The 19,643-nt window shown below is 38.0% G+C and overlaps 3 protein-coding genes across 5 annotated transcripts; all 3 read right to left on the bottom strand.

Annotated features, from left to right (window-relative positions):
- Positions 1–286: 286 nt before the first annotated feature.
- Positions 287–7,653, bottom strand: Y-h (yellow-h). Of its 3 annotated transcripts, XM_072022070.1 has the most exons (6): positions 5,301–6,380; positions 5,099–5,218; positions 3,238–3,377; positions 2,657–2,980; positions 2,337–2,586; positions 287–1,869 (listed from the first exon to the last, which is right to left on the bottom strand). In XM_072022070.1, the coding sequence occupies exons 2-6, from the start codon at positions 5,121–5,123 to the stop codon at positions 929–931; spliced, it is 1,680 nt and encodes a 559-aa protein (XP_071878171.1). In that variant the 5' UTR covers positions 5,124–5,218; positions 5,301–6,380; the 3' UTR covers positions 287–928. The 3 variants fall into 3 exon arrangements, with proteins under 3 accessions (XP_071878171.1, XP_071878170.1, XP_071878172.1); XM_072022069.1 differs by lacking the exons at positions 5,099–5,218; positions 5,301–6,380 and adding an exon at positions 6,440–7,653; XM_072022071.1 differs by lacking the exon at positions 5,099–5,218 and having other exon boundaries at positions 5,301–6,379.
- Positions 7,654–11,235: 3,582 nt separating this feature from the next.
- Positions 11,236–13,588, bottom strand: LOC139997960 (major royal jelly protein 9-like). The gene is made up of 6 exons (XM_072022104.1): positions 13,203–13,588; positions 12,963–13,126; positions 12,550–12,765; positions 12,181–12,452; positions 11,676–11,808; positions 11,236–11,567 (listed from the first exon to the last, which is right to left on the bottom strand). The coding sequence occupies exons 1-6, from the start codon at positions 13,435–13,437 to the stop codon at positions 11,352–11,354; spliced, it is 1,236 nt and encodes a 411-aa protein (XP_071878205.1). The 5' UTR covers positions 13,438–13,588; the 3' UTR covers positions 11,236–11,351.
- Positions 13,589–14,632: 1,044 nt separating this feature from the next.
- Y-e3 (yellow-e3) lies at positions 14,633–19,201 on the bottom strand. Its single transcript, XM_072022101.1, has 6 exons — positions 18,356–19,201; positions 17,509–17,710; positions 17,208–17,386; positions 16,288–16,754; positions 15,718–15,961; positions 14,633–15,432 (listed from the first exon to the last, which is right to left on the bottom strand). Exons 2-6 carry the CDS (start codon positions 17,705–17,707, stop codon positions 15,247–15,249), a joined length of 1,275 nt encoding a protein of 424 aa, XP_071878202.1. The 5' UTR covers positions 17,708–17,710; positions 18,356–19,201; the 3' UTR covers positions 14,633–15,246.
- Between the last annotated feature and the right edge of the window lie 442 nt (positions 19,202–19,643).

The raw sequence follows: 19,643 nt of genomic DNA, 5'->3' as shown, positions 1-19,643 counted from the left end.
ATTTACATTCTGTTCCTATCCGAATACAAACGTTTTATTTAGTTACATTTTCGATCTGTTTGTTTATTTACATTTTTAGTGTGTTCTCTTACATTTATGGATTGCATAAATATATTTTAATACCATTTCTGTGATCAGTGGAATCAATTAATTCCATACGAACAATCATTTATCGAAATAATAAAAAAAAACTTTAAGAAAGACGCCTGTAGGTTGAAGAAACGTCGAATCTCGCGTGGAAGCGGGTTGCATAACGCTAGGAGTCCGAAAGAGTGTAATCGTGTGATTAATTAGCAAAGTTACTTTTATTGCTTAACTATATTTTAAACACGCAGACGTAGCACACGTACAATGAATAAAAACTGGCAGTGTATGTGAGAAAATTTTCATCCACTTTAAATGCTGGCTTTCCCCGTAATTTGCTTGATTTATATCAAAAGTGATAATGAGTATCTATGGTTTACATTTCATCTAACGAGGAAACATGGGAAAATCTTTCTTCTCATAAGAATATTTTAATGCTACATTTATTTAACGATACGCTTTCTCCTGGTCGCACGATCTCTCGGTGTGTACATTTATTCGTTACCTCATCTTCAATACCATATACGAATGGAATTAAAACATTGTGATCAAAGTGATCACCCAATGTATTTGCTTAGAGATTTTATCACGCTTAAAATATTAAAAAATACAAAGTTTCTCCGTTATTTCCAGTGAAGATGAATTCGAGGTAGTAGTTGTTTTCTCTACTGTCAACGTGTCGCGGCGTAACATCTATTCACATTTGTCATCCTAGGATAACAGGAACAACTGCCCCAGTTCCCTTATTTTCAACATATATTTTCATTCACAAATATTCCAATTTTTTAACAAATTCTTTCCCACCACGTATACCTCAAATCTCTTAACAAAATGCGAAGAATCTTCAACAAATCTCGTCGTAACCGTGCTCAGAGCCAGGCACGACGTAATTAGGATCGCAGACAGTGTCCTTGACAGCCTGCTTAACATTAGCCTTGAACACTCTATAGTTAATCTTGCTACTATCGATACTTCCATAAAGGTACATGGCTAACTTATTAGAAATGAGCCAAATATTCTGATCGTATTCATGATCAACCTTGATGTCATTGGGGAAGACCAAGGACAAATTACTAGTCCCTATAACTCCAAGATTCTGTGGAATATATTCCTTCCTGGTGTCCCAACACCAAACAGAGTCTCTGGTCACCATATTGAAGAACATCACTCCGTTTCTATCGATCACGGAACCGGAAGAATGACCGTAGTCTTTGGCTCTAGGTCTACCAATCGGCATAAAAAGTTCCGTATTCTCTTCGGCTGTCTTTTTATCAGCGAGAATAGACGTCGAAACGGCGAATTCCCGAAAGCTGGACATAGGATGGAAAAACAAGGTTCTATCGTCGTGGATATCCACTGGACTCAGCGCTATCCCGAAAATTCCATCCGTCCATTGGAATTTTAGACCATGGAGTTCGTATTTGGCGGCCAAAGGATCAGGATAGAAGAAGTGATGCTGGATTCTGAAGGAGGAGTCCTTGAAGAAGTCGTAGACCAATAATCCATAGCGGAACACGTCCGAAGCGTAAGCTACCGCGGAATGACAATTCTCGTTTCTGATGTCCACCACAATGTTCGAGTACAACGAATCTTCCTTTACTTGGTCACTCGGTATAATGTATTTTCTGAGAAGGGTATCTGTCGTTAGGTCGAAGATGAAGATAGCAGGAGGACAGGCTGATTTGCCTCCTTTCGCTATGTCTACTTTGCCCGAGTCTAGGACCCACAAACGGTCGCATTCGTCCACTTGCACTCTAAAGACGGAAGTCAGTCCATCGCAGTTACCTGGTAATAAAATAACGTTCGCTAATATTCACGTTAAGAATTATACATTGTGCGACAGCATTGTAAGCAACGATATTTAGCCACACGATTTTATCGATATCAAAGCTCTCTTCATGGTAGATGTTTTCTAGTGAGCCATTACACATACAGAATCCGGCCGAATAACATATAGATTCCTTGTGAAAAAATAAGAAAAATATGTGGAATAGAATTTGCTCGTTCTCGGCTTAGTTTTCGAGAAAATTGAATTTGAAAGCTTAGAAAGTACATATGGCTAATAGTGTACTGGACGGAAGTAAATAATCGACAGAAGGTCACTCCACGTGTGAAAACAAGTTAGTCGGAAATGTAGAGTAAAATTTCTTCGCAAGACACTTTGTTTCCGAGAAAAATTAATTTGAAAATTTATCATACGCATGTACTATATACGTGTTATTCGGATCTTGCACGTATTCAAGTACGCTAACCTGGTCGATGCCATCCCCAGTCTGGATAAGGTCTCAATTTGGGACTTTTCGTCTTGGAAGGTTTGGGCACGGTAGCCAACGTAACCGGAATACCGTCTTTCCACTTTGGAAGAGTAATGAAAACCTTGTCTCTCCAAATTTCTAGTCCCAGCGGTAAGTTGTTCTCCGCGATAAAATCTCCGTCGTAAATAGCCGAATCTCGAGCCTCGACGCTGTCGTAGGTATAGTCAATCGTGGACCACGCGTATACCTGTCGAATTATTAGAAAGTTTTAGCCGAAACGTGTTTATGTATTTGCCTGGATTCTTCGTGAAACTTACCAATTCCATAGCAGGTCCAACATAATCGTCTTCGATTTGTCCTCGTCCAGAATCGTAATTAAATCCATGAGATTCCAGTTGATTCACCGAATGTGGATCCGTCCTGAGTAGGTTTCTTTCTGGTAGTCTCGAGCGTAGCCTTTTCTCGAAAGATTTCGAGAAATATTCCCTTGAGTCCGGCGTCGAACCATAAAGATGATTGTTGTATTCTGGAGTCGTGGACAATCTCTCCAGCGAATTCTCCTCGAGTTTTGGTGAGTCACAGTTTATGTGACCAGGAAGCTCATCGTGGCTCGATATCAGGGTTTTGTAGTTCCTTAAAGACTACAGTATTCGATATTTAGTACCAGAATTCGTGGAAATTATACCGTGTAGCAACTATAGTAAGTATTATGTTACATAAATTTACTCTTAAAGTTACCAATAATTAAGGTGGAAAATTTCAATTATCAACCCGGTTTTATTATCCTGAAATCCATTCGAGAATGAACTTGGATTACTCTCATTTGGAATTACTTTAGTGTCTCTTACAAGAGGTAATTGTATGTTATTAAATTACATCAGAGGGAAAGCGTTCGTACCGAGCGAAAGCCCGAAGGCACGCTTCTTTGGCTGATAGTTCCAAGATCGCGTGAAAGCGCGTTGCTTGCAGGCTGGACCGCGATCTCCTGAAGACCGAGCAGGCACATCGACAGCAGCCACGGCATCACGTTCGCCATGCCTGAAAAGAAAGGAGATTCCGATACATGCGAGGGAACTACGACCTTCGTTAGCCGATTTCTCAACCAAGTTCACGTTGACCCGGTTATCGCGATCGAGCGTAACCATTTTGCCCCAAGCGACGTGAATTTGATAATCATTATGCAATGGCTATTGGATAATAAACGGACAGGAGGCAGCAGTACGTGGAAAGATCGATGGTATAATTTACTTTTGATGACAGCTGTGAGATCCAGATTTCAATTTTTTACGCTAATCAATCCATAACAGGATTTACGAGTCTCTGAATTATTTTTACGATGATACAGATTTGAAAAAATGGTCTCGAGAAGTATAAATCTAGAAGAGAAAAATAAGACTGAGATCGTCTTAAAGTTTGCATTGAATTTTTTGGTTTGAATGTCATAGGTATTTCTTTGACATTTAGCGAAGCAAAGGTAAACGGATAGAAGATCGATCGATGATAAGGAATTCATAACGGTATTTTCAACCAAATTGGATTTACGAAAGTCACCGGAGGATAGAACGCGAGTTATGGCCGCAATGGTGCCCTATACCTGGCGATATCGTGACAAGCTTCTACAGTTATCGCTACTTTCCTATCGATACCTCTCTACAGTATAGTTTCTTGGCCAGATTTATGACTCTAATAATGTCTTTGCAAGCGAGATTCGAATCAAACGATTATTCTCGATGGATAAATTTATAGCCTTCCTTTTAGTTTTTCAGTAAAATATAAAATCTTTAAAAAGCTATTTCTCGAAGAAATTGAAATGTCACGTTAAAATGGAACTTTACAGGACATTTCACTTTGCTATTTCATTCCATGTAATTCGTTATTCGTGCTTTACTGTTTCGTTTAAACGTTTCATTTAAATACACGATGTGTGTGAATATAAAACTTGTGAACAAGATATTTACGCCACTGTAATGTATTATCCAGCAACAAGATAAGCATCTTTTCTCAAGCTGCGTTAATTATAATACAATAATTTCTGTACAAATTTACTACAGCTAGTAGAATATTTAAGAAATGTAAAAAATTGATCGAAGAAATTGAAAAGAATCTCATTGAGTATGATGATCATTCGTGATGGGAACTTGTGAATGAAAATCGAGCTTGTTATTAAGTATACCAAAATACGCACGTTGAAGTTGCATCACCGGTTGTGAGAGACCGTAGTGTATAACATGCAATTAACACGAGCACGTTCGCGTCAGCCAGGAAGACGGCGGATTTAAAAGGAAAGCGAACACGCTCGTAAATCCAAGATGATTTTGCAGTTTAACAACTTTCAAGGTGACGATAGCCGCTTGACTAGACTTTCCCTCGAGAAAATCATGAAAGACGATCCACTGGAAATGGAATAGAAAAACAATTTTTGTCTCTAATGTCAATTTCTTTGACACAAAGGAAAATCACCCAATTTTTCACTCCACGTAAAATGTCACAGTGTGTCGTCTCCTCGTTGAATGTGTTTTAACGCAAACAAATTTGAAGTAAAAACAAGTATACAGCATTTGACAAGAAAAAAAAAAAAAAAAAAATTAACTTCTAAATGTCGTCACTTCACATGCAAAAAAGTTATGTTCGTCGCATAATGTCATCCTCTATCGGTCCTTACGAGATATACACCTACTCTTAACAGAATTATTCGGAACTTTTTTATTCTAGAATTTATCCATTTTATTATTCAGAACTATTCTAACTTTACTATTCACCTTTTTGCAACGCGACAAGTCTCATCCAGCATCCAACGACACGTATCTCATCAGCGCGAAAGTGAAGCGCGGGACATAGCCAATAAATTCCAATGATATTTCACGCTTCGCCGCTATAAACTGACGATATGGAACAAGACAAAGGAAGGCTTGCGAAATAATTGAACTCACAGTGTGGGTTCTATCCTTTCGATCAAAGTACCTGCAAGATTCCTCGGAAGTACGAAGAACGTTCTTCAAGGTGACCCACTGACTCTCAGTCTTCCTTGGCCACGGTAATTAATCGGAACGATCGATGTATCGTCGACTGATACTCGAGTTGAGTGTAGAAACTGTAAGCAAGAAACTCCAGCTGGACTTTTGCAAGAAGAATCGAGAACAACGCGCGACAGATGACGGTCAAATGAAGATGTTCGCTCGGGATGAGAGCGTGGATGTTACCCGACTGCCATATTCACTATCCGGGTCATAAGTGTGTCTAGGTGTACTACGAAAGGAGAGAATGGCGAATCCCTTCTCTCGAAGAAGATTTTCCCTCTCGTCGGAGGCACCGCGGTATAGGTCATTGGCGGCGAGTTCATGAGAGCTCGTTTCGTGCTCGTGAAACGAAGAAAAAGAGAGCCGCCCACACCCGCAACTATGTCATATCACGCGAAAATGTTTTAACGATCGGTAACACGAGCTACGTACCATGCGGAACTCGTTAACCCGTTTTAATTGCTTTCTTCCTTAATGCTTGGAGATCGAGTCTATCGTTATCGTTATAAATCGTTTCACACGTAGGAAATTTATCTGATAAATATAACACGTATATATAGGAATGTCGTTCGTAACAGTTAACGAGAAAACGACAGAAATTGCGTTTGAGAAATACTGATAATTAACGGTCGAAATAAATGGGCTCTGTGGCGAAACTGATCCAAGACAATAATTACGGCGATAGGTGACATTTTAGCGTACTTGAGCGTGCACTTAATTGCTCACGTTCTAATACTATAGTGGAAGCTATTACCGACGGTGATTGCAAATAAGTCGATGATTAGTTTGATGAATAGTTAAAAGACAATTTCGTTCGATAGCTTCTCCCATGGTGGTATTTTTTACATCGTACTATGTTCTTTGAGGTAGCTGCAATCCGATCGTGTGTTCCTATCGTTAGAAAATTTCAGTTCAAAGCGATTTCAGTCTAAACAATCGCAATTTAAAATAAGAAACGATAGACAACGGATACAATTAATGAGTATGTTAACTGGACGAATGATTTAATTAAACGAACGAGATTGATGTTTTTTCGTATCGTAAATCATGTTGGCCAAGTGTTTATCAATTAAGTAACTCTACCTGTACTTTCAGGAACATGAATTCTGGCTCTGCCATAACGTTTCTCGCAATCTAGCTCAGCAACAAACTCGCTACTTGCCCCGATGCTCGATATTCCGAACGAGTTTTGAAGCAATCGTTCGAAGTTACGAAACGGGGGGATTCGTTGGGCCGAATGCATCGGAGCATCGTTACGCCAGCATTAATCTCGTGAGAACTCTTTAGTTGCTTCGATCAAAGTAGATACGAACTATGAAAAAGGAGGAGAAGAAGAAGAGGAGGAGGATAAAGAAGAAGAGGGAGCAGGAGAAAGAGGGACAGGAGAGACAGAGATAAATTGAACGCGCAGATGATTGAAATTCCGCGGAGATTGTCAGCCATTCAAGGCAAAAGCATTTCACACTTGTTTAACGATCGCTTGGAAAAAGTATGCGTTCGAGGGACTGCGTTTATATCGATGCGATGGATTCTTCTTGGGTCCTCGCTGCTTCTGTGAATTGATCGATAACTTGAAAATTCTAATGCAAATTTTAATGGTTCGCCACGCTCGAGTACCTAACGACCGGATAATTCGAGCATGTTCGACATTGTCTCGTAGCAGATTGGCACACACGTCGCGTCGTTCGATTGTCGAAAGCGAGGAAAATCGCATTGTGCAATGACAAATTGCGATAGTCGTTGCCACGTCGAAGCAGTGAAAAACGACCGAACAATCGCACGTGTATATAGGTTTTCCCGGAAAGTGATTTGGTTTACGAGGTAAAGTTATTTTTACGAGGACACACCGGCCGAACGCCAACATTGTTCTTACGCGGTGAAACTTTGTTTAATTTTGCGACGTTATGGCACGCGGTCTTATTCGACTTATATTTTGAGTATTTTTTTTTTTTTTTAATTAAAATGAATCGCAAATTTTCATTCGAATATTCCATATCGACGTTTCGATTTCACACGAATCCACTGTTTTACGTATTCTTGCATATCATACGCATTCTCTACATTTTTATACCTTTGTTATCCGCAGTCTAACGTGTCAGAATATTTTTGTATTCTAAATATTGTTAATCTCATACTATTATCTTCGTCGTTATTATTACTGCTACGTTTGTTACACCACGCCGCTCGCTGCTATTCTTACAATCATTGGTAATACGTATCACTATTTCTTCGTTCTTCTAAATATACTCTCATACGATGTTTCGCAATTAGAAGAAAGTTCATACTACAAACGCTTCATGCCGTAGTCGCAAACCGACGTTCAAACTTGCCTGTGCCAGATGTGTCACGCATTTTAGGTAACTTTTGACCGAAACAGCCATGGTAGTACTTGGAATTAGGGGTGTCCCAGCTGTAACCGAAAGAATGAGTCGGAGAGACGTAGGCATAGCTGTTAGATTGTTTGATAAGATTGGTCGACGTCCATGAATTCTTCGACCAAGCGCGCGTTCCAACTTCCGATTCGATACTTCTCCTTTTTCTCGTCATGGCATGTCTGCAAAAAAGGGAGACGAGAGATCACCTGTACGTCTCAATTAAGTGGCGCAATTAGGTCATCGAGAAAGCGTCGTGGAAAAACGTGGACCGCAATATAATAGCTGCCGTTCAAGGCGCTACATACTATTTCGTAATAGCTGCGGCTACTCGACTACGAGTTTTTCTTGTTTTGCTGTGTAAAGCTATTTGTACGATGATAACATTTTTGAACGAATCAGTTTCTGTATTAATTTCAGGTGTTGGAATAATAATATCTTTTTAATCCTTCTATAATTTTCTAATACGGCAATGTTTCAATTTAATTTATCGATTGAAAATGTTTTGCAAAGTCGGCGAGTATTCGCTGGAAAATATCTTTGACAAATGTCAGGCTTTTATCTTGTACCTTCTGGTTGTAGGAGTGCATTAAACTTTTAAGGTTCTTTCTCGGCAGCTGCGAGAGAAATATTCGCTGTTTACTCAGCAATTTCACAATACAACCCGAAAAAAGCGAATTATTTAAACACAAAAAGAAAAGTACACGTTTCCCCACAGCCCACGCTAAAAACCGTTTACTTTAATCTCAAATGCTGTCGCAAGAATCACGTTACTTGCCTACTTAAAAGAAGAATATACGCGAATTAAAACTTGTTAATGTGAAATTCGTAACAGCCTTGTTATGTGTACATATTATGTAAAATGTTATATTGCAATAAATAAACATTGATCTTACGAAGGTACTTACATTGAACGTATTCGTTACATTTATAACACGAAATTTGAATCAATGTTAATATTTTCGCGTCAACGAATCGACATTTAACATGCTTGCTTAACAAACGTGTGAACAAGCCGGAAGACGAACTATCAGCACGGAACGCAAGTGCATCGAGAGAAAGATGCATGCTCGCGCATGTAAATTAGACGCAATTAAATATCGATACGCTTTCCCTTTTTACCATACACATCCTGCCTTCGGCATATTGTAAATTTCACTCGTATTCGTTAAAATATTACCGAGAGATGTGTCGAACGAATCGTTCGCGTTTAAAGAATAAAAGAAGGAAGCGGAAACGCTCCTTCCTCCAACTTGATGCTAAATAAAAAACGAATCTCTAGCGATTTGTCTCGATCGTATAAAAGTCAAGCTCATGGTCGAACCGACTGAAAAGCCACAGAAACAAATGATCCACATTATCCGAAACGCTACCTATCTCGTTCCAATGACTCGTTCGACAAGTGGCGCGAGACAAATGCCGCGAATTAAGAGTAAACACTGCTTTTCACCGGATAATGTACTTTCGGTTTCGCCAACTATTTCCTGTCTATATCCAGGAATTCTCTCTGCCAGCGAATAGGAATATTACGGAATATCGACTATCGAAGAGGAACAATACGGTTAAACGTATTGCTACAATGGATATATTTCCTGGTGAACTAACGTCCAGGCGAATACATCAGAATGAACAAATATATCTATACCCTTGTAGGAAACTACGTTGTTTTTCAGATGACTAATTTTCGTCGACTTACCTGATTATGTATCTTCTCTGTATAGTTGCAATCGTAGAAACGCGTAGAAAGATCCTCGCTTCCTTTAGAAATTTCTTAATTTTGTTTGATTCGATCGAATACAGAACAGCGTATCATAATAAATGACAAGAACGTGCTATTACGGATTTATGAGGAAGAAAGTTTCCAAGCCTTTTTATTCTTTTAAATTCATGAGGTACTTGAGAACGATATGGTAGAAAATATACATCGAGACGTAGATTTTTCTTCTTTTGAGGTGCCACTTCTTACGATTGTTCGACTTTCTCAGATGTAATTGGTATACAGAACGATGCACAGAACCGCTCGAGATTATTTAATCGCGCGTACTGACACTCGAGGACCGATGGACAGACTGAAATTGGATCGTACGGTTCGGCCGAACCGAGAAAGCAGAAAGCAATGTTTTTCTACTTCTACAACCGCCGCTTTTCGTGCTCGTTGTTTTCTTTTTATGTAAACATAATAATGCATCTAATAAAATTTTCAATTGATAACAATCGCGTTAAACGCAGGTAGTTACTTCATCGAATAATTACTGTAACCTTTACGTTACGTCATAATTTATTTTTATCTAATTGTAACTATCGGGGGAACATCTAAATATTTTTGATAATATCAATGAAATTTAATTTAAAATGAGTTGTGTAATATTCTCAATTCGCTATTACTTTCATTTGTTTTTTGAATTCTAATTGAATTACGAAGTGAATTAGAAGTTGAAGTTGAACTGTGCGGGAAAGTTAATATGGATGGATAAACTTCTGGAATATACACACCTTGAAATTTTATCGAAACATCGCGAATAGAAATTTCAAGAACTTTGTTCGCGTTCAATCGTTCTGAATGCTACGAATTTAATTAATTATCGAATAATAGAGTGAACGTGAAACTCATGGGCGATCTACTTTATATTATTGGCGTTTATCTTTTCGATAACTCGTTTCTGTAAATTTATTTATCACAAAAACATAATATAACATAACATAAATAATCATAGATTCGAAAAGCGCATTTTATAAAGTAATGTCTGTAATATCATCGCCTTTTTCTATTTTCCGATTTACGGATTCGATCTGGTGTGACCTTTGGACGATTCAACTTACCAACTATCGTAACAAATTGACAAACTGTTGATCGAAGAATCAAGTAAAATACAAAAGAACATACTGATGGAGTCATTAAGAAAACCTGTTTCTTATATAGCCGTCTAGAGCCTATACGAGTCATCGCCATTTATAGTACTTATCGTGTTCCATAATCTATAATTTTTGTTTATCGCCTTTAACAATGTACTGTAATAATTTACATAAAACGAAATTCGATCTAAGAAACGTCAAAAAGTTACGTCATTTCTGCTATCTTAAGAACGATTGATTTATAGGAACCCCTACGGTCAGTTCGGGGAGAATTACTCAACACGCAACAGGTTTTTCAAACAGAAAGGAGAGTTTCTGTTTTATTGCGTAAGTGTTTTAAATTGATCGATTTAATTAAAAGAAAAGTAAAACGATGACGATCAAAGCGAAGGTATCCAGAAACAAATGTCGAAAGAACAGGTCATTCTGTTCGAGTGATCGCATAATTAGGCTTTAAGGTTCGATTATCTCTAGACAATAAACCTTTCCTTCTTTTCTCTCCCTTTTCTCCTTCTTTTTATTTCCCTTCATTTTTCCTTGTTTACTTCGTTTCTCGGTTCATAAATGTAAAACGCTGTATTTGCGCTCGCAGTAGAAATAAACTTTTAAAAGCTACACTGAAACTAAGACAATAATATCACACCAATATTAATAATCACACCAAGTATATTATATATTTCATTATTTTATCCCCGACCTACGATATAACCGAGTTTCGTGTAATATTTATTTCATATCGAGAACAGGATTTTAATATATTTATCAATAGATCACACAACGTCGAATAATTGACAGCGAGTGCCCCTTATCAATCCTGCCACGTCGCCTTTCAAAATTCGGAAGTTCACGTCATCGTAATCTAAGGTCCCCGTTGCTATTCTTTGATATTTGTTAGTCATTGCCCACAGCTCTTCTCTTCCAAGGAAATCCTTCACTTTGAGACCGCTGGTGAATTGGAGAGTCTGTCTATTCCTAGCGACTAGCCTCTACAATTGTAAAATTGCGTTAATTTCTTCAATTTTGTTTCTTAAAAAATATAACAAACAATATAATCGGAAGGAGAAGATTAAAAATGTCTATACGCGACTACTCACGATATTCTCCCTCCTAAGTGAACGAAATTCGTTCCAGCAGCCAATCGACGTATCACTCACGAGTCCAAAGAAAACAGCTCCGGTTCTCGATACCGCTTTAGCGCTCGATTGAGTCCATAGAATATCTTCGGCCCTGAATATCATAGATGAAACATAAACGTTTATGAAATTTCCAACTTGTAAGTTGATAAAATGCTTCGATAATTCTCGGTTTTCTTCCCGTTCATTTTGTCCAGCAGTTACAACTCTGAGGAAATCTTATTTTAACGAATAACACCAAATCAATCAAATATGTATATAAATTCTTATGAGTGAATGTATTTTAATCTTCAAACGTTTCATTCGTCAGAACGATAATTCGCCAGAGCCATAAAGACGTAAAGATGGAGTACGTTACGTTTTTAGCTCGACCACGCACTACATCCTTACATCGTGGTCAGGACACGCATTCACGTGTTAACCACAGCGTAACACGTCAACGAACTATTTATCAATATATATTTACTCTTGATACTGCACTTGATCGCCCCGAAGCTGTATCAGCTGGTACGTGTTAACATAGTCCAAATTATGAGAAGACATAGGACTGAAATGAAGATTGTTGGTCAACGAGGATATAGCCATCCCCACGATACCGTCTTGTAATTGAAAGCTTGTCCCTTCGATCGTGTAATTTATATATCTGGGATCGAAGTTGAACGCGTTCGAAGTTAGTCGCCGAAATGAATTGCCGTCGTAAACGATTAAACCATAACCATCTGCATCCGCTATGTACACCTGTAGCATCAACAAGTATATTTCACTAATTCCAGTAGAGTTACAGATGTTTGATCAAGATTTAACCCTGACAGATAAGACATGGAAGAAGACTCACGTAGGTTCTGTCGCAATCACTATCAAAAGTTTGAACCGCTGGAGTTACTAATAATCCCTGACCCGACGTCGAGTTTATCGCGATATTCTCCGGTATTTCAATTTGTTGCAGCAGCTCAGAGGTTGTTAGATCGAAGACAACGAGCTTGGCAGGACACACGTGATTATCATTGATAACACCCGTGTCTAAGACCCACAGTCTGTCGCATCTGTCGATCTGGTAGAAATATAATAGTAAATATTATATGATAGCGAATTTATCTTCCATCAAACGAGTTCCTGCCCATTTAATACAAACTCCTACTATATGGACGAAGAGTCGCTACTAGCGGTGAGAAATTATTATACGGTTTCTAGTCCGATGTGTTCAGATAAATAGAGTTCTGTTGAAATTATAGAGAAATTTTGAATTACCGAAACTCTGTAAACGCTTATAATGTTAGAACAATTTTCAGTGCTTGTCCAGTTCCAATTGGGGTACGGTGTCAGAAGAGGGCCACCAGGTCCACGTCTATCAGATATGACGTTCAAAGACGAAGGCACGCCTTCGTCCCTTATCACCGTGACAAATGTCAGATCTTTAATGAAGAGTACGAAGAATATTTAATTAACTGTTTTCTGCGAGGAAGAATAATATAGTAACTGATACTTTACTGCGCCATCGATCCACGTCTATGGGATTGACTGTCGTATAATTGTATTCTCCAGAATTGATGGCAGCTTGCCTTCTTGCTTCACTTCCGAAATCAAAGTCGATATATCTCCACTCGTAAACCACACGCATCGAATTTTCCAAGTTCCTTGCAAATGGATTATAAGAATTTATCCAGAAAGTAGAGCCTTGACAGATGATACCAAGGAACACGACCAACAACCATGGCGTTAACATGGTGCTGAAGAATAATTTGTCCCGTCAGACAAGATAAAAATCACAAATGGAATATGCAGGTAGAGACAATAGCACCTGTACGAAATTGTTGCAATGAAAATGCAATATGCGTGAAAGGATTCTAACAAGGAAATGCGAAATTATGACCAATGTTCGGGCAATAAATACAAGTGGTAACGGCCTTCTATATTTCAGACAGATAAGATAATAAGTATTGTTCTGTATTTAAGACCTATGTTTCCTGAAACTTTGACACATTTTAAGATATTAAGTGGCAGGTAATGATTTATTAATCAATAATTGTAGATAATTCTTGGTGAATGAATGGATTCCTGATGAAACAGGAGAACATGTCTTGTACTGTTGACACAGCTTTTCATACGCATTTAGTGAAAATTTGACGTAATTGTTGCAATTCTATTGTGATAAAAAGTTTCAAATTATAGCAGATCCCTCAAGACGATCTAAAATCAAGTTTGTCTATTACCCTTTGGAGCATAAACGTAAACGGAGAAGGAAAGATTAAGAATTAGAACTCGTAGAAGCTTTCGACTTAATCACATGGAAATAAATACTTTAGATAAAAATAATTATATGACTACACGTAAATGTTTTTCTAATAATAATTTCCTGTAGAAAGATTAGTTAAAAGTAGATAAAAGAATGCAATTTTTTTAACACAATTAATCCTATAGCTCAATATTACGCAATATCAGGGTTAATATATTATGGTACAGAAATATTAATAGACGATCAAAATTTGGAAAATTTATCATAGCTGTTGGAAATGTAATTACGTAAAGTATCTAGGAAAATTCCTTCTCAAATAGTTTACTGGAAAATACGTCCTTAAAATTTCTTACGATATGTGAGTATTTCCATATTTAATACGAAGAAACGCTTCGGTTATAGTTTCTATATGTTACGCAATAAAGTTCAATAAATCATGAAGTCAAATTGTTAATACTCTTTTCCGCTTTCACTTTTATCCCTTTTATTTCAAATAGGACGTTCTCCATGGTGTACGTATGTATTGCAATTGTGAAACATTCTTTAATTAATGTGTATAATACATATGATATCTGATATCTAGACATATTTATTACTTATTTATTAATCATTTGTTGAAAACACTCGTTATTTTTATCTTATAAAAAAATTTCAATTTTGGGAGAAGAGTAAATACATTCGATGTATAACGTTCACATTTTTTATTACAATACTAAAACCTGTACAAACATAGAATCTGCTTCGTAATTGCGCGTTCAAATAAGTCGATATTAATAAATAACATATCCTAATAAATCTATATTAATAATTAACGCGAGTACACAAATTTCTATTACAAATCTAACTCATGGAGTTATCGTTTTTTCAATGTCATATTGTCTATCTTAAAATAGGCTCGCGAAACTCCAAAAACCTCTACAGCACCACGAACAGCAACAAAAGTTCGTATTTAAACTCAACCTTCCTTCCAAAATCGTGACTTTTCTCCGCTGACTAATACCACAAATCCTCCTTTACAATTTCATTCGTCATTTATCCTGGTCTGAATATTTCAAAATCATGCGACTGACATTAGAATCTTTCGTTTCTGATCCACGAGGAATACGCGTCCATGGATCTGATAGCGAAAGGACGCCACGGATAACGACGATGATAGTAATTTTCGAAGTGGTTTTGGGCATAATACGATTCCAAACGATCGTTCATAAAAAATGGTCTATTGGCGAAGGTCGAGAACCGCCATGATGGCCAGAGGCTCCAATGATAATAGTTGGAGAACTGCTCGCGGTGCCACGACTCTCATTGCCGATGAAAACGTCCTCCTAGAGAGGAGACGTCGCATTTGGTGCCACGTACTAATTCCTCCACGAAACCAGCTTGGATCCTGAAATTGGTTTCGTTCGAGTGCAAAGTACCGCTCATATATCTCTGGAAAGACACCGACAGGATCCATAATTCTTGTTTACCCTTCTTCGATGTTATGATCTGAAAGAAAACATCGATCACTGTTGGAATTCGTGTTACGTCATTAGGAAGATTTAGACTTAGTAATGGATTTTGCGAATGGATCTTTCTAGGAAATTTTCTGAACACGTTGAAAAACAATGTTCCATTGACACAACACGTTTCTTGGCGTGTCACTAAATGCTTTTGTAAAGCATTGACGGAATAATTATGCGAATTCTACATAAACGCTTGGAACAATGCGAAACAATCTAACGAGGAAAGCTACGAAGGCGAATCGAAACATGCCGGATGCTTTGTTTATACCTTCAAACCAGAGGGAAACTGCAACGTCTCCGGGTTTCTGACGATTATCTCGTTATTCTTTCCTCCAAACTGAGGATAATGCTTGCTGTTCCAGCATCCAATCGCTAGATCAGACAACAGTCCATAGAAAAGAACTCCGTCATGATTCATAGCCTCGGCTACGGACTGCGAAGACCTCTCGTGTTCAAACGGCACGAACGACCTTGCAGCGGCATCGGGCTTCTCGTGGAAAAGTGTGTAATTCCTGGATTCGAACGAACAATCATTTTTAAAAGTACCTCTTTGTAACTATGTAATTTTGTAACAACTTTGTAACTGTCGCGTGTACGCGACAGCCACTCGAGACTTGGCAGTTTTGGGAGAAAATATTCATCGATGGCCTGACTGGCTTAATCGAAGGTACACTCGTCCGGTAACCGAAAGATCCAAACTCGAATCTCGCTTCAGTAACTTCAGTTTCAGCCGGTCGATCGAATACATTTCTCCCTGCACGCGTAAGCTCGTTTAAACCGCGACAAGGCAGCAAGCAATGCCAGAACAATCATAAATTAACAATCATAAAGAATTCACCTGATTACAGAGGTAGGTACCCAGGATTCCACTCTGCTGGCCAACGAATGGAAATAAAGAATTCTATCGCCGTTGTGAATCGGTCCCAATGCGAGGCCAAGGATCCCGTCCATCAGGTCAAACGTGTCACCTTTGATGTTGAATGTGCCATACGGCGGATAAGGGTAAAACAAGTTGTTGTTGATCTTCCAGGATCTTGAATTACGAAAATCGTAGACGATTAACGCGAATCCTGTCACATCGGCGATGTAGGCGAACGTGTCTTTGCAGTTGTTCGTTGTGTCTCGGACGTCAACGGCAACCGTGACGAATAGAGAATCTTCATTTTTGTACTGATGCTCGGGAAATCTGTACAGCGCGATCAGTTTATTGTCACGCAGAGAAAACACGTGCAGCTTCGGCGGACATACTTGTTTGCTCCCTAGCTTTCCAGTGTCGAGAACCCACAATCGGTCGCATTCATCTATCTGAATGGCAAATGATCGAGTATTTGTTAGTGACTGAACTAAATTTTGCAACATCAAGAATTTATAGAATTTTTTTGCTCGGTAAGGAATTTCCTTTTATTCAAGGTCGAGGGTAATAATTTAATAACTTGTTTATCATAATGCGTCAGAGGAAATGATAGATTCGGCTTAACGATTGCATTAGGAAAACGGAACAACATATTCGAATTGTAAACTACGTAGAAAAATAGGTCGTTGATAAGTTTATCAGTCGTTGTTTACTTACGAAATGCAATGCATGAGTAAACGTAGACATTTTCTTGGGCATTATTCATACTTCGTCGAAGAATGTGCAAATATGTAAGTAACAATGTGAAAGTAACCATACGAAATATTTAAAATAGTAGTCTTCCAAGTTGCAAATGTCTAAATGTCGAAAACAGTGTTTCGTATGATTGGAAACTTCGATCGTACCTGCATTCTGTAAACGCTGATTATCGAAGCACAGTTTCCTGCGTCGTTGTAACTCCAATTTGGATATGGTGCGATTAGGGTATTTCCATCGAGCGATACCTCATCGGTGACATAACCCAAAGTTAAAGGTACGCCATCCTGAAACCTTGGAATAGCGATGAACACCGTCGATTTGAACTCTTGAAACAATAACAAAATATATCATTCGTAAGATCGTGAAAAATTCTTTGCAAGTAAGATTGATGTTTTTAACTGGAAAACTATTTCGAACATAGATAATATTACGTTTTTTTTTTATTACCTCCGTTGTAAACATCGACGTCGATGGGTAATGGCGCACCAGGTATAAAATTTCCACTTTTAATAGCCGCCAATCTAGCATGCTCGCTTGGAAATACAAAATCTAATGATTTCCACGAGTAGATGACCTTCAATTTTTCAAGAGCTCGCAAATTGACGATCGTCAAAAGCAGCAGGATCCACGTGCAAAGCTGCCTCATCTCCTGAAAAATGACGAAATCATTGCCGATTAAACGTTGACAGTGATTTATTCGCAAGTAATTCCATGCTATGTTATCAGAAAAATCAATTTTTCGGTTTTATTTTATGTAATTGCATATGATTAGAGGCATCAGCGTGATATACCATTTCTACGAAAGACTTTATACGTCTCAATCATCCGGAATCTTAATTTCCAATCGATGGTAATTACAATATCAAGCTACGTTTATCTTTCTTAAAACACCTGAATAAATAGGTGTGTATTTCATCATAAAAAAATATGAATACTCAAACATTGCGCTGAGAGAGCCATTTTATGACAACGGAGGTTTAAATATTTAGTCATACGATCATACTTAAAAAGAAGGCTATTGTGAACAATGTGAGATTAAAACTTCGATAACATTTATTGCGTTACATAAATACGCGATGTTTATCGCATCTTCGAAACTATCATCCAAAGGAATAGAAGAGATTAGGATTGCGCATACGAAAACCTGTCTAATCTATTTTGCACAGTCTTAGCAACTTAAAATCGAATCATACTGATGCTATTTCTTAATAGAGCAGAAAAGACGAATATAGTTGTTAATAGTTGTTATAGTTGTTAAAAAGCCTACGATAACAGAGTACATGTTAAAACTCACCACAAGATTGTAAAAACGTAGCGGAACGTCGCGTACACTAGCTCACTATCAATTCTTAAGGCGATCTGTAGATCGATCCAAAATTTCGTTGTGCCAAATTGTTCAGAAAAATTCTGTCTCTTTTGCTCGTTCTCTCATGAAATTAATCTCTTTTTGGTGTCACCTGACTCTTTCTCCCGCGCAACTTTCACCTAACGGACAAGACATTAACAAAAGCTGTTAACAGCGCAATGGCATCGACTTGGATTCGTGCGACCGAAAGTGTCGAGATTCGATTCTCAACGCTTTTTAAAATTTTTTTCGGAAGAATCGGTGTCAATGACGTTGACGCACTTTGATAGTGGATATAGTATTCTGGTATCTTCCAAGTACTAAAATGCAAAATAACATTAACGCTATCGACGATGTTTACACCGGTACTTTAATCATACGAATATCAGCGTAGGGTAATGCACAAATTAAAATTCTTCCGAGATCAACGACCATGTAAACGATCACTTAGTTTGATTAACTTTCACTGGAATTTCAAGAATCCTCGATGCTTAATGCGAATACTTGTAATAAATATTATATAAAATCGTCACGAATATTGTCTAGCTTTGCAGAAGAAACAACGAATCTACCTTAAATGCAATCAATTCATTGATAACAAAATGAGACAGAGCGGAACGTAGCACATAGCATCACCGCGTTCGATCACCGACTGAACAGACAGATGCTCGTGGAGCAACGATTCTGTTGCGAATAAAGTCTCTTCACTAAGATCGAGTGAGTTGAGCTCCTTCGAATGTCGTGATCTCTTTGGTCACGGTCACATGCCAGGACCACAGACTCGGAGAATTTCACTTGGCTATTTAATTATCAGCCAGCTAAATACATTCGCCTTTGTCTTATATAGCAAAACGTTAAATAGCATTAAAACAGATTAACGCGTGGGAAAATCCCAGTATATTTAGAGAGACAATTAATGAGTGTGATAAATTGGAACGGTGACAAGATGTTCCGAAGAAATTAATCTAAGATTTTACGTAAATATAATTGATTGTTTCTTTTTCTTAGATCGTCGTCTTAGGGAAAGGTCGAGATCGTTAGTTGAACGTAAATTTTTCGACACACTGAATTAGGTTTTTGTCGACCAGCCGAGTACCGACACTGTAAATTAGTTGCGAAATAGGAATTGCGTATTCTCTGTTTTTAGAATGAAATTCTTGCGTGATTGCTACATTCTTTTAAAACTGAGATTGATATATATGAATGAGTAGAAAATGAATTAATCGAGATCGACACT

The sequence above is a fragment of the Bombus fervidus genome, chromosome 2 (assembly GCF_041682495.2).
Source record: "Bombus fervidus isolate BK054 chromosome 2, iyBomFerv1, whole genome shotgun sequence".
Classification (NCBI taxonomy): Eukaryota; Metazoa; Arthropoda; class Insecta; order Hymenoptera; family Apidae; genus Bombus; species Bombus fervidus.
The sequence above is the reverse complement of the archived record's forward strand: the minus strand, read 5'-3'. Positions and strand labels throughout refer to the sequence as shown.

Excerpts from the sequence above, each read along its gene's own strand:
- Y-h (XM_072022069.1), bottom strand. The coding sequence starts at position 6,599 with ATGCATTCGGCCCAACGAATCCCCCCGTTTCGTAACTTCGAACGATTG. Across the intron at positions 2,587-2,656 it reads TTGGACCTGCTATGGAATTG|GTATACGCGTGGTCCACGAT; the intron begins GTAAGTTTCACG and ends ATAATTCGACAG. Across the intron at positions 1,870-2,336 it reads CTGGGGATGGCATCGACCAG|GTAACTGCGATGGACTGACT; the intron begins GTTAGCGTACTT and ends TTTTATTACCAG.
- LOC139997960 (XM_072022104.1), bottom strand. The coding sequence starts at position 13,437 with ATGTTAACGCCATGGTTGTTGGTCGTGTTCCTTGGTATCATCTGTCAA. Across the intron at positions 13,127-13,202 it reads AGACGTGGATCGATGGCGCA|ATCTGACATTTGTCACGGTG; the intron begins GTAAAGTATCAG and ends TCTTCATTAAAG. Across the intron at positions 12,766-12,962 it reads TAAGCGTTTACAGAGTTTCG|ATCGACAGATGCGACAGACT; the intron begins GTAATTCAAAAT and ends TATTTCTACCAG.
- Y-e3 (XM_072022101.1), bottom strand. The coding sequence starts at position 17,707 with ATGAGGCAGCTTTGCACGTGGATCCTGCTGCTTTTGACGATCGTCAAT. Across the intron at positions 15,962-16,287 it reads GTACCTACCTCTGTAATCAG|GAATTACACACTTTTCCACG; the intron begins GTGAATTCTTTA and ends GTTCGAATCCAG. Across the intron at positions 15,433-15,717 it reads AGTTTCCCTCTGGTTTGAAG|ATCATAACATCGAAGAAGGG; the intron begins GTATAAACAAAG and ends GTTTTCTTTCAG.